General features: G+C 57.3%; 1 protein-coding gene across 1 annotated transcript in view; it reads right to left on the bottom strand.

The window, feature by feature from the left end:
- COL5A1 (collagen type V alpha 1 chain) overlaps window positions 1–14040 on the bottom strand; it is a 157107-nt gene that overhangs the window by 65603 nt on the left and 77464 nt on the right. Inside the window, exons 26-31 of the mRNA XM_019641843.1 lie at window positions 11254–11298; window positions 10363–10416; window positions 6843–6887; window positions 4933–4986; window positions 2617–2724; window positions 1879–1932 (exon numbers count right to left, since the gene is read on the bottom strand). Coding sequence (XP_019497388.1) covers window positions 1879–1932; window positions 2617–2724; window positions 4933–4986; window positions 6843–6887; window positions 10363–10416; window positions 11254–11298 — 360 coding nt within the window. The remainder of the gene's footprint in view (window positions 1–1878; window positions 1933–2616; window positions 2725–4932; window positions 4987–6842; window positions 6888–10362; window positions 10417–11253; window positions 11299–14040) is intronic.

Genomic DNA, 14040 nt, shown 5'->3' with positions numbered 1-14040 from the left:
CCCACCACCCACCACCCGCCATCCATCTACCATCCACCACCCATCCATCCATCCATCCACCCACCAGCCACCAGCCACCACCCACCACCCACCATCTAACCATCCATCCATCCATCCTTCCATCTGTCCATCCATCCACCGCCCACCCACTATCCACTTCATATACATGTCTTAACCATCTCATAGACGCCAAATCTAAAAACCAAAACGGAGTCTTACCCACGCTTCCCCTCCTCCCTCTCTCCCCACCCTCCTCTCACACATCCATGTCTTCAAAATGCTGGTGTTTTAGAAGAAAAGGGAATGTATACAGCTAAGATGAACTGGAGATGGTGTACGGATCTCACACTTACGACATTTTGTTTACTGTACCTTGTCATATTTTGTGATCTTCCCAGAACACCTCTAAATAAAGCATGGCAGCTTGTAAAGTCAGAAATGAATGCAAATTCATGCACCGAATGTAGCATCTAACAGCTATTTAATTCTAGAAACCTACAAGGTGTACGTGGGCAGAAGATGAGACTAAGGACTTTGATTTAGCAAATATCCGAACACCTACTACGTGGGCTCACCTGTGACACTGTCCGGGGCTTGTCACCCGCCCACAGGAGGCGCTCACCATCTCCAGAGCTCTCTATTCTCTAAGTGGCTTAAAATCCTGACCCGAACATGAGCTCGGACCATGAAAAGTTTGCCAATTTTAACCTTGGACTTCTCACACGGGCTTAGCTTGGCCAACCCCCCCATATGCCCACCGCTATCAGGCAGGAGGCTGTCCTGAGGAAACCTGGGGTGCTGGTTTCATAGCGCTCAGTTCAGAGGCTGGGTCACCGTGCCGGAGAGCCTGGCTGCATCCACTCACTGCCCAAGGACTCAAAACTGTCTAAGCAGCTTTCAAGGTCCACCCCTGCCCTTCCAAAAGGCTGCCCGAACTTGACCTATAGACCCCCACCTCTCCCAAACTTCTCCTCTTCTCTCCTCTGCTCCCCAAAGGGAAAACGTGTCCCTCAGCTCCTCTTCATCTGACATAAGGTGGGCGCCACCAGTAGGCAGCCACGTCACAGTGTGTTCTATGCCCCACTGCCAGGCCCTAAACAAAATTCCTGCGTCACAGCGAATTGCGCCCCTGCACAGTGGGTGTGGGTTGGCACACCGAATGTGGACATGAGTGCCCACAGAAGGACGGAGCTGGGCACGTCCTTAACCAGAGCAGCAGTAGCTAGAGGTGCGCCCAGCCCACCGGCCCGTCTGGTAACAGGACGGGGTGGGAGTCTGAACCGGCCTGAGCCAGAGGAAGGCAGGCACGGAGGAGCAGACTTGAGAGACAGCTCTCCTTTGTGCTTAATTTATCTCCCGTGCAGGCAGCTGGTTATTTTTTAAGGAAGAACCATGAATAATAAAAGGTGAGATTTGAAAAGAGAATAATGTTTTAAAGGATTTCCAAAGCCTTAAGGAGCTCTTTCACTTAAAGAAGAACATGATTTCCTATGAAAAAGGTTCTATCTTTCTTTTACACCCAGTTATGAGCAAATAACCTTCAAATCTCCAGCGTGAATCAGAGCCAAGAAAGGTGTCAATCATGAGTCTTGGGTGTGGAAGCCCGTGGACAAAACCCCTAAGAGGGCCCGGCCCGAGGACGCTGAGGTGCGGCCCACAGCTCAGACGAAGCCCGTTCTCTGAAAGGCTCAACTAATTGGCCAACACCTTCTGCCGACCCTGCCAATGAACGCAGAGGCTCTATACAGGCAGCGCTGAGAGGTACGGGAACGGGAATGAGACACGCTGTTTTGTCATTGCAGCCACGTGAGAGATGGCAAATGGGCGACAAAGCGCAGGGCAGGGAGGGGGCTGGTGGCGCACCCTGTCGTAGATTACCTTTGGCCCTTGTCTTCCTGGGTAGCCCGGCAGCCCTGGGACGCCGAGTTTTCCCTGGGGAGAAAAAGTTGCTGCATTACACGGCTGGCGTGGTGTTTCTCGAAGGTCACGGTCATCGCGGAGAGCCCCTGTCCTTTTGGGATAGTCTCTCCGGTAACCCCGGCCCTGATTTACAAGCAAAGGCCCCGCGTGAAGGGATCGATGCCGTCGCTGAAGCCCAAGTGGTGGCGGCAGAGGTTGGGCTAGGATTCTCTACCCACTAGACTTTGCTTAAGCTTTTGTGGAAAACTTCTGGCCTTGGGGCAGGACGTTTGGGCTTATGAGCCCATTCCCGTGCCTGGACTAAGGGTGAGGTGACAGGGACACGATGGCAGGTGGGCAGTGTTCTGCAGCCGGGAAGCGGGAGGTATCAGGACAGCGGCACATGGAGTTGCCCTTGAAAGCTGGTGTGCGTGGCTGCCAGGCGCAGACCCCACGCCCGTGAGCACCTGGACGAGGGGGCTCTTCCGGGAACTGGCAAAGGCCCAGAAAGACCAATCTCAGGACAAGGAAGAAGCAGATCTGTCAACACACTCGCTGGGGGGTTGGCAAGCGTGTCCGGGTGGCGGGCATGGGACTGCGTCAGGAGCCACACCCCCCATCCAGGGGGCTCAGCCAGACAAAGTCAGCAGCCCGGACGCCTGAGGCCACGGGGAAAGGCCATCCCCAGGAAGTGGTAGAGCACCCTGTGTCACGTACCTTCTCCCCTGAGGGTCCCAGAGGACCTGGGTCACCGTTCGGACCTCCGCGACCTTTCGGGCCTTCGGGGCCATCTTCCCCTCTGGGACCAGGTGGGCCAATCTCACCCTGAAAGTCAGAAAAGGGCAGGTGAGGGATACCCCACCGTCTTCACCCCCCACCCCCACGACTCCCACCACCATTCTGGGAGTGAGAGGTTGGATCTCAGGCCTCCTGTGGTTAGAGCCGCTCGGTCAGCTCGGCCCAGGGCTCCCTCAAGCAGATGAAGCCTCCTCGTGTCCTGACAAGACCAGAGCCTCGTGCAGCGGATCCCAGCGCCCTGCTGGACGGCCACACTTCCCTCTGCACAGAGGCTGGCCGGCCATTTCTCAGGGCCACACGCTCCTGCTCCCCGATTACCTTCTCTAAATCAAGGGCCTCTTGCCTGAAATAACTTTGGGGAATTGCTACTTCCCCAGTTTGGGCAGAATAACCCGTACACCGTGGGGGAGAAGGGGCTGTGTCTGTTCCTGAAACCCCAGGAGGTGTCATGATGGACTGCGGCCCATGGGCATAGCTGGCACACAGGAGACCCCAGCATGTATCCCAGGGAAGGAAGGGGCCCGAATACTGCCTCATCCACCTGCCCAGGTTACAGAAGGTGCAGCCTGGGCCCAGACAGGGAAGACGGCCTCAGGGCCCGGGCCTCGCCTCTGAGCGCCCACCCTGGACCTCCGCACCCACTGACGAGTCCCCCTCTGACCTCTGGTTCCCAGGAGCAGCTGCAGGACAGCTGTGCAAACCCCCGACAAAAATGTGTGTGGCACAGATAAGAAAGATTAGTAAATCCCTTATTCTTAAGCCCCCATTTGTCTGCGGGTGGAGAACTCTCTGTCCCTAAGAAGAGCCCCTTTGTTTTTCTTGTTCAACAAAATCATCCTTTGCATGTTTACCGAGCACCTAGGAGATGCCAAGCGCAGGGCAGAAATCCCTCTCTGGGGGAAATGGGCCTGATGACACTTGTTCCCTGGCTGACAAAGTGTCCTCGCTCCTGGGCCCTGTCCCCATCCATTCCAACAAGAGGCCAGCTCACAGAGAGGCATGCAACCACGGACTGGCTTTTGAAAATGTGCCTTCCTAATATGGACCCCAAATTCGAGTTGTCAAAGAGACAGGATAAAAGGGACTTTCACCAGCCAAACTGAGGGAGGTCCCTTCCTTAGATATGAGGACTCGGGGTATGCCACCATGGAGAATGTTCTCGAATGGCTATCTTTAGCAGCAACATAACTGGGACATCATCGCGAAATGAATCTGTCTCTTTTGTTCCCCCTCCGTCTCATGCGGGCACAGACCGCCTCTGCCTTTTCAGTTTGGGACAAAGCGCCAGGGCACAGGCTCTTGGGTTCCAGCATCTTCAGGGAAGGCGCCTGCAGGCCCGCTTCATAGGGGAATAATTACAGCAGCTGAAAGGCGTCCGGCCAGGTGTGGGGACAGCTGCTGCCACCGCTGTGCCCACGGGATGGCACTGGCACCTACTTTCCTTCTGCCTCTTTCGAAGCTGTGAGGGAGACTTCAAAGTGTCCACACCCAGCAGGCGGCTGGCCCACGAAGAGAACCTTTGGCAGGGCCGTTGGCATCACCTCTGCTCACTCACCGAAAACACAGCCAGTGGCCATCTGCCGGGCGCCTGCCACGTGAGCAAACCCCACCCTCCTCCGGCACCCACCGCTTTCTCTGAGCTGAGATAAATTAGTCATTACGAGAAGACTAGGCTGTTGCCAGGTATGCTGAGCCCAGCATGGGGTCACAGAACACAGGGACGACGTGGGGGTCCTAGAAAGCACTAAAGAGAGGTTTGGGGGCCAAGGTGCCCTAAAGGCTGAGGGTGCTGCCCTGCTGGTGACCGGCCTGAGGCCTTGGGCAGGCTGCTGTGCTCCCTGCTTAGACCGGGCCATGGCTGCAGCCTCTGTCCTCTCCCCACAGACACCTCGCTTGTGTCAAAGGAATTGCTCTGCAACCCAGAGCACTGGTCCCCACTGACCCACCTGTGCAGGGTCAGGACACAGGGCAGAGGGGCAGGAGACACAAGCTGACCCCAGTAATTAGGGGTTCATACCAGGTGAGAGCTGCTGTGGCCTCCAGAATGAAAGCTATGGAGGAGACGGAGAGCCAGGCCTCTGGGCACCCAGCTGTCCCCGCCTGCGGACCAGGAAGTCCACAGAGGTGTCACCTGGGTCCTGAGAAGCTGCCCTGTGGCCCCAAACAGCCCAGACCCCCTACAGATTCCCATGGGGTCTCGCACTCAGCCCACCCTCCCCTCCCCCGGATACTTACCCGATCGCCTTTGATGCCCATGTCTCCTTTAAACCCGGGAAAGCCGTCTTCCCCCTGCACGAGGGACGAGAGAGGGAGCCTCGGTCTACATGGAAGAACACCCCAGGATGGCTTACCCACGGCACACGCAGCACACGGTCCCCCGACCCAGGGCCTCTGGGCCGCAGCACAGGCGCAGGACTCGCCGGGTGCCCAGTCCCTTGTCCCTTGTGAAGTGTGTCCCGTTAGTGCTTTGCAGTCACAGACATAAAGTTCCGTGGTCCTGGCTGGCTCAGCGCCCTGCAGCTGGCTGGGCCCCGCTTAAATTTGACAGCTTGGCACCATGGGGCAGTGAGCAGGCCGGCGCTTGGCATCCGTTTGTCACAGTGGCTCCGTCGTGTCCACGATGGAGTGGCAGAGAGTAGTGAACATTTGAGGGGGGAGCTGGATGGAAAATGCCCCCAAGGGAAACCAGGCTGCTACTGCACCTCCTCTCTGAAAGGAATGGGCGTCTGCCAGGAAGGGCCTGTGGGCTGGGCCAGACGAGCAGGTGGCCCTCTGTTCTCAGTTATGCAGCCCTGCACTTTTTGGGGGGAGCTGCACACATCTGGGGATTTGCAAATGTCCGTGGCCTGCTGTCCACTCAGGTTCCCAGCCTGGACTTTCCCAGTCAGGAACCACAGAGAGGGAGCCCTAGGACGTGGCGCATGGGGCCACTTGGCTCTGGGGGCGGGGCCTTGGCAGGCGTCCTTTCCCTGGTCCCCAGAACCGGCATCCTGTGCTTGTCTGTCCAGCTCTGGAAAACGCGGCCTGGATGTGAGCTTCAAGGCCGGCCGGAGTTGCACATGGAGGGAGGCAGCTTCTCAGCCGGGTTGAGGCTTCGGTCGTCTCCAGCCGGCCGCCAGGCCCCGGGCCCATCACGGTGCTCGCCGGCCGTGGCCTCGTTACTGCTGAAGTCCAGAGACGGGCTCCTCACCCCCTCCCACCTCTGGCTGCTTCCAGGGCCCCTCGGGGACAGAGCAGTCACTCTCCCGGCCAACAGGCGTTCTCCGTGCAAGCCGGTCGACATTCTCTCAAGCAGCCCTGTCTCTGGCTAAGGGACAAATGTGACCAACCTGGGCTCTGGGGAGCCACCTTCAACAGGACGAAGGTCCTGGGACCAACGGGATGGGAGTTCAGTGATGGAGGCCTGCCAGTGGAGACAACTGCTCTGCAGGGAATCTGAGTCCTCGGGAGGGTTCCCTCGCTTCCCAAGGCCCCCAGGCTGAGGGTGGGTCGTTCAGAAGCTGTGCTCAGGGCTCTGCTTTGCTCTGGACAACTTTCAGGATGAACCGAGGCAGCACGGGGGTGTGTCTGCTTTTTCTACAAAGTGGCTGCTGAGAGCAGGACCAGGCAAGAAAGACTAGCCAACACCACGGGGCAGAGACGGTCCAGTCTGTGTCATCCAGCCAGGTGCCACCTTGAGGACACCAGGTTCCACAGACTAGGATCCATGCCTGCCCAGCCGGAGGCGCTGGGGTGCCCGCTTTCCCTCTCCTCCCAGCTCTGCTGAAGCTTGAAGGCTGCCCGGGAAGAGCATCTAACAACTAAATGGACCTGTTTGCCAGCTGCTTTGCAATGCAGCCTGCCTGGGAGGGGCGCTGGGGCATCTGCTGGCCTCTGCAGGAGAGTGGGGGGCTGTGGGCTGCATCTGGCCAAGGACTCGGCCTTGGGCAGTGCCGTAAAGCCCCAACCCCTGGGCCCCGCCAGGACACACCCACGGCTCTGAGGGCCTGCACTCCTCCACTTGTTGTCCTTTTGCAAACGGTCTGTCCCCCAGGGTGGTATCAATTCCATCAATACTCAGAGGCAACATCAACCTCAGCTGACACCAAAGGAACCCAGCTCTGGGCCCGGCCGGGCCACCATGGCATGAAGGAAGGGACACTCACCTTCTCGCCCTTGGTACCCTTCAGACCACGGATGCCATCTGCCCCCTACACAGCAAAAAGGAAAAAGAGTGACCATGCAAAAATCTGAGCCCTGAAAGCAATGGGTCTGAACCCCAAATACCAAGGCAGGCTGAGCCCTCAGCAGCTGACATGAGCCCAGCCCCCCCATCCCACAGACACGCTCCCTCCTGCGTGTCCCCAGTCTCAGGAAGAAGAGTACTGCAGGCTCTGAAGGTGCCTCCAGTCCCCACACCCGTGCATCAGCGATTCCAGACTGGCCTCCACTGACATCCTGCCCCCTTCCAGAAACATCTGTCTGTCCGAGGCCTGGGGAGCAGGCGGGATGTGAGGTCTGAGCATGGGATCTGGAATCAGGCAGGCTGGCTCAGGCCCCGACCCCCGCTCAGAGCCTCTGACAACATCCCAGACTCCTGTGAGCCTCTGTTTCCTCATCTGGAAAGTGGGGGTGATGAAGCCCTTACCCCACTACTGTGGCTGGGAGGGGAACACCTGCGAGGCCCTGGGGACAGTGCCCGGCACATAGTAGGTGCTTAAGAAACAGTAGCTATGCGCCATCTGATTAGTTCCATTCTCCAGTGTTATTAATGTATGACAATACGGTATGGCATTATTAATCACTAATGAATACCAACACCACCAATAATCATTAGTGCTGTCAGCTCAGGACGCATGTCATCTCCATGCGAAACAAGACCCGAGGGCAGGACGCGTCCTCTGATCCGCGGCATCCGCATGTGACCGGGCCGGGCGAATCAGTCCCTGGGCTGGAGTTCATCGGCCGCCCTCTCCTGCCTCCCAGCGGGGCACAGACACTGACCGCCACCTGCCACAAGCTTTCTCGGGCCACCTGCCCACAGGACACTGAGAGAGAGGCCAGGCCTCCAGATTAGGTTCCAGCTGAGGCCGCAGCTGGGCCACCTCCCAGACCCTTGGGCTTCCAGGTGCCCTCTTGTGGCAGAACCTGGCGCAGGCTGTGCAGTTCTGAGCCTCCACCCGCCCCCTGCCCCCGCCCGGGGGCCAGGAGAGGGGCTGAGAAAAGCTGGAGACACTGAGGGATGCAGACAGATGCTGAGAGCCGGGCCTGGCCTCCAGCTGGAGGATGTGACGCCACAAGCACACCACTCTGTTATCCCTGAGCCGTGAGATACTGTGGGACAGAGGGGACACACCCAGGAACCCTGACACCCTGATGTCGTGGGGGCTCTGGCACCAGCACCCCTTCCTCTCGCCGTGTGGGCCAGGTGAGCTTCCCCTGCCCTCGCCCTTCTGAAAACAACAGGGTAGGACAGAGAATCGCCAGGACCCCTCCTAGACCTAGTTCTACTATTTCATGACCCACGTCAGAGGCCAGGCACAGACATCTGACGGGGTCCCTCGGCCCTGCGCCTTTGACACTGGGCCGCCCTGTGCACTGCAGAAGCATCCTGGCCTTTACCTAGTAGATGACAGTAGCCCCCAAGTAGTGACAATCAAAACTGTCTCCAGTTGTCCCCTAGGCTGTGAACCCCTGGGCCAGCGTACCCCGAGCGCCCAGCGGCCAGCGCTGGGGGAGCGAGGGCAGAAGAGCCAGCACAGCAGAGCGAAGGCTGCTCGGCCACAGATGCGAGTCCAGGCTGGACAGGGCTCCGGCCGCGGCCTGGAGTGACACGTGTCTGGGGTCTCCCGCCAGCCCGCCCAGCTCCTGTGGGCTCGGTGGGGGTGGGTGCGATTCTGCAGTCACGCCCAAACAGATACCCCTAAGACCGGGCAAGGCGGAAGGCAGTGCGCGGATGCTGACAGGTCAGTGAAATCAAAGAACGGGAGGGCCCCTTTCTCAGGAAGAAGGCAGGACGCCCTGGGGAAAAGCTAGACCTCCCTTACCAAGGGCTGTGGGTCTCCAATGGCGACGCCGGGCCACCGCGCCCACCCTCCACTGTCACCTCCCTTCAAGGCCTGCTGTTCATTACATTTTCAAATGCCCAGGAGATTGAGAATCTATTTCTCCGATGAAAATAGCATCCAGCCCTCACGTTCCTTCCACTCGCTGCTTCCAAGTCTAACCGGATTGCGCACGTTGTGAATGAATTTTAATCAGATAGACAAGATAAGAGCATTCTTCATAAACATTTTAAAGCAAACACCTCTTAGCTGGCAGAAGCAGCATTATGCAATTAGCCATGTCGGGGAGCTGGCAGAGGCTTTTGCTCGGCAACAAGAATTTGTAAAATAAACATGCATAGAACTCATATAATCAACATTTCTGCTAAATTATCACCCTTATAGAACTCGCTAGGCATGCTGGGAAAGCCTGCTGCAGAGGGAAACCTGGCCTGCCTGGGGCTCCACCAGGCTCTCTCTGCAGCGGCTCTTAAGCCTGCCCCATCCTGGCTCCTGGGAAACAGAAGTCGGGCATCTGGGGTCCAGGAAGGGGCACTTGATTAGAAATAAGCAAGTGTGGGTTTGGGTCTTAGCAGCGCCATCAATTTTAGTGTCATTTGAGGCAAGTTACTGAAAACCGAGGTGTTGGGTTCTCCACCCTCCACCCCGCAGGGCAGCCGCACACTCGTGCACACAGATGCTTGAAAGTACGAAGCACCGTGAACCCACAGCCGGGGCGTGTCATGCAAACCCCCCAAGCTAAGCTAGTTGGTTCTTATATTCGTCTTCAGGGATTTTCCTCCACATCAAGTCAAAGTCATTTCGAAAGAATCACCACTAGCTTTTTCAAAGCTCCCGAATCACCTAGCGCTCTCAGACGCGGCAGCGTGCCCGTCCTGGGAGAAGCAGGAGTGCTTCCCCTGCTCCGGCAATTTCCGGGGACACCTGCCTCTCAGTATATGCGTGCCTAGCATGTCCAGAGAGTGGCCTAACTGGAGATTATACTCCACGGCTCAGAGCAAACACAGCGACGCCAGAGCAGACGGGACCTTGCTTGGGATATTGTTGTGGAGCTCTGTGCCCGTGGTAACAAGATTCCAGTGGCCTTTCAACAGCAGAAACACAACTGTGAATAAATGGACATGTTCCGCAGACTCACCCCCCCACACCCCTCAGCTGCCCAGATGCTGTCGATGGCGCCAGACTCTTTCTCACTCGAATGTGCAAATGTCCCCAGGAAATGCAGGCTCTGCACCTCGGCTGAGGTGACTGACTGTCTTTCAGGGGCTTTGGACAGCAGCCGGGAGCTTGACAAATAGTGACAATAAAAGTAGCATGAGGCAGGAGGATGCATCCTGTCATGACTAATGGCCACCACCATGCCACCTCTGTTGTCACAGATGCACTGGGAATTGTCCCCTGCTGTGAATCAGCCCTTCCTGGGTGACCAGCAGGCTGGTCACTCCCTCCCCTGCTCAGGCCCGCTGTCTGGGACCCTGCATCCCCCACACAGACTGGGAGGACAGGGCTCCCGTCTGGGCAAGAGGGAGGTGAAACCATGGAAGAATTCTCAAACACGGCCGTGCAGTGCCCACAGGCCCAACCCCAGCCTCCTGGTGGACCTGCAGGGCAAGAATCTCACCTTGACTCCTCGAGGTCCAGGGTAGCCGATCGGGCCCTGGGGACCAGGTGGACCCTGAAACCAAAGGGAAAAGGCCATTAGCTCTACCTCAGGCAGGTGAGCATGCCTCTGTCTGGTCCACCCCTGGGTCCTTCCCGCACAAGCTGGAAAGCTTGCCCTCCACCAGCAAATTCCTCTCTTGCTAGGAGCAGAGGGGACATCCCAGGTCACTCTCAGAAGAGGCCCCCGAAGGAGACACACAGGGCCAGTTCCCACGGGCACTTGTCCCCAGCCCCACGGTAAGGGCAGGAGCACATGTGTTTTCAGATGCGTGAGAACATTCGGAACCAAGCGATCTCAGGTCACACGCCCGTGATTCAGGGATGGGGTGTGGGGAGTGGTGATGCGGAACAGGGGCTCTGAGGCTTGGGAAGGGCCAGGTTGTCATTAAAGGCAGGCAAGACCAGCTGACAACCGTCCACGGCTCCTGGAGCAGGTGCGGGCCTGGGGAGGCGGGAGGACGGGCCAGCAGCGGGCTTTTGCCACCGTCAGTGCAGCGGGCAAGTCCCCAGGAGCTCAGGCCACCTGGAAACTCGAACCAGCTTTCCCCCTACCCATCTTGGCCTCCACCACACAATGGCGATGCATCAGGAGGAGCCGTGGCCCAGAGCCTGCCCCGGCGCCCAGTTACTGCCTGGTCTAGGGCAGCTGCACCTGCACCCTGTGTGCAGAAGCTGAGGGTGGGGAAGGACCCGGCTTCTTGGTGGGATGTCCCCTCAGCATAGCCACCCAAGGACGGGCACAGCTGTCCTGCCCATTCCCGTCTGAGCGGGTGTCCCAGAGCAGAGGGGGGCTGAGACCCCCAAGGCTGGCCTGGTGGGGACGCAGGGGGGCGGCATGCGGTGTACCCACCTGGCCTCCCTTCTCTCCCGGAGGGCCTTCTTTGCCAGGGTGCCCCTGTCAGGAAAGAACAGGCCTGCGTTAGTCAGTGGCCACTCAGCAAGCGGGCCGCCTGATGCTCACCTCCCCGCAGCAGTCTTACGGTGTGAGGAAGCCGGGGTCCCCCCCATCTCCTTCCCTCCCCATGAAAACAAAACCGGGGAGCGCTAGAAGACAACAGGTAGCCGAGCACGCTCGGTCACGCCCAGGCACGTGGGCCGGGCTGGCCCGTTAGCCCCTGGCCCTCGGCTGCTCATCAGTGAAGTGGGAAGACCCAGGCCTGGCACTGGCTGGAGCTGACCATAGAGAGGCCTGTGCTTTGAAACCCACAGGTGTGCTGCAGGCACCATGCGCGCCAGTGTCACCTGACTCTGCCAGAGCCCAGCCCGCCCCAACTGTGGGTGAGCGGGAACAGCAACGACAAGGGCATTTGTTCAAGGTCACTCAGCAAAACGAATCTGTGACCAAACAAGGAGCAATGAAGAGGGGCCGTACCCCTGGGCCCTGCTTCCTGGACTAGCGATCGGGTGCTGCCTGCCCATCACAGCACCTCCACTGTCGGGGGGGTGAAGACAGGGCAGGGGCCGGGCGGGCCACTTCCTGCCATTGGGCCAGGGGTCCTTGGTCCTCGACCTTCCCAGGTCTTCATGCAGGCGTCAGTCACTACCCCCACCCAGGTGATGCAGATGGAGGGGGGCGCTGGGGGCGGGGGGTTTGTCCCCCATGCTGCAGATGCGGAGCTGAAGCCCCGTGGACATGGCTATGGCCCCTTGGCTACATGCCCACCCAACCATGACCAACTCCATTCTCAGGAATTTGAGCTTCTGTGACTTTCCCACCCAAGCTGGCCACTAGGTTTCATGCCTTTGAGTTCGCGAGGCAAACACTGATGATAAAGCAGGTAGATAAGTGTTGTCGGGGAATACAGTTCCACCCCCGGGCCCGCCTGGTTCTACTCCTGGTTACACCTGACCCGCTGTGTGACCTTGGGTAGGTCACCTGTGTTCTCTGGGCCTCAACTGTCTCATGTGTAAGATGAGAGGTGGGCCGGAGGCTCTTGCAGCTTGAGTGTTCTAAAGACCCAGGACTCTGTTCTAGCCCACGGCAGCATCGCAGAGACCCAAATCTCATCTCTTTGAAAAAACAGGGTGTGTGTGTGTTCTTCTTAGTTTTCACTAGTTGTGCAATTGGACTTGATGCAATTGCCAACAGCCTATCATGGTAACAAAGCGAGTGGGAGGGTGTCAAGCCCCTCTGCAGGGTGGGTGCCCTCGGGGAGCCTGGTGGTGCCAGCCTGTGCGGGAAATCAGACAGGTAGGACCACGTCTGCTGCTCCAGCCCAGAGGGGACACACCACCCACCACACTGCCTTCCAGAAACAAGGCTCATGGTGCCAGCACCTCATGGTGGTGGGCTGGACCCAAATGGGGCAGGAGAAGATGCTTTGCTTCGGGCTGGCCAGGGGGAAGTGTGTCCTGCTCCCTCTCCCACCTCCCACATGGGTTTTTGGAGGCTTTTACTGGTTTCCATCAGCCACAGACATTTTTCTATTCAGGAACTGAAGTGGAGGGGGTGCCTGTGGGCCAAGCCCCAGGGTCCGAGTGACACAACTGAGGGCAGACCCCACATCGTGGTCCCTCGGGGAGCAAGGAAGCCCTCCATGTGGCAATGTCCTTACCCACAGGGTGTACAGAATAATATACGTAGTTGCTGAGATGAAAAAGAGCGAGGGTGGCCAACAAATGTTAGCAATTATCAAATTACTGCTATTTGAGTTCAGGTCAAACTTCATTAGATACATTTTAAGTTGTATTTATAGAATGCGAGTAACTCTAGGGGGTGCGGGAGAACAAAGCCCACTTACTAAAAAAACGTTTGAACAGAACAAGAGTGAGAGGAAATATACCCAAATAAGGGTGACCGAGTTTTCTGGAAGGAAAGGCCAGGCCATTTCCCTCTACCTTTCTACTGGTTTGCAATTTTCCAATATCCTGTAATGAGCGTTACTTTTATAAGGGAAAGCTAATAAAGCTTAAATTATTTGTATTTGATATTTTTCTGATTAAAAAAGTAATATATGTTCATTGCCGACAATTAGGTAAGTGGAAAAGAAAATTAAAATCTTTCATAACCTGCCCACACACAGCACGAAAGCCACTGTGTGAAAGAGCCCCTTTAACCTACTTTGTCAGCACATCTGCATGCAAAATTGGCATCACGTGCCACAGTTTTTATTTAACATGATACGGTCACCTTGTCTCCTGTCACGGAATATCGCCGAAACGCCATCTCACCGGCCCTGTAGTATTACTTGGCATGATCACTTGTTCCCTGTTTCCCTGTCGTGCACTAGCCAGAATGAATGCACAATACATCTCAGTGTGTCGAGTCTGCTCTGAAACACCTCAGGCTTCTTAAGGGTTTTTAGTCCACCGTCCTTCCTTTCTTAAGCCAAAACCAAAACCAAAGCAAACCAACACGGGGTGCGGGGGAAGAAAACCCTCTCTTTAAGGCAGCTCAGCAAGGCGCTCCTCTGGAAAGGAGAAAATAAATGCTTTTAAATCTTTCTTTCCCTCCAAGTTCACTTAGGAAACTGGCTCGCTGCTCCGGGCCTGCAGCGCCCCTTTTCATCCTTTGCTTCAGCATCTTCAGTCCCGAGCTAGCGCTGTCACGCTCAGGTCCACTGTACATTCGCACTGTCGTTTAAATGTTGGTTGGGGGAAGAGAAACGGAGAGTCTACAAGAGCAGCCCCCCGGCCC

Source organism: Hipposideros armiger, unplaced genomic scaffold, assembly GCF_001890085.2.
Source record: "Hipposideros armiger isolate ML-2016 unplaced genomic scaffold, ASM189008v1 scaffold_3, whole genome shotgun sequence".
In the NCBI taxonomy this organism is placed as follows: domain Eukaryota; kingdom Metazoa; phylum Chordata; class Mammalia; order Chiroptera; family Hipposideridae; genus Hipposideros; species Hipposideros armiger.
The sequence above is the reverse complement of the archived record's forward strand: the minus strand, read 5'-3'. Positions and strand labels throughout refer to the sequence as shown.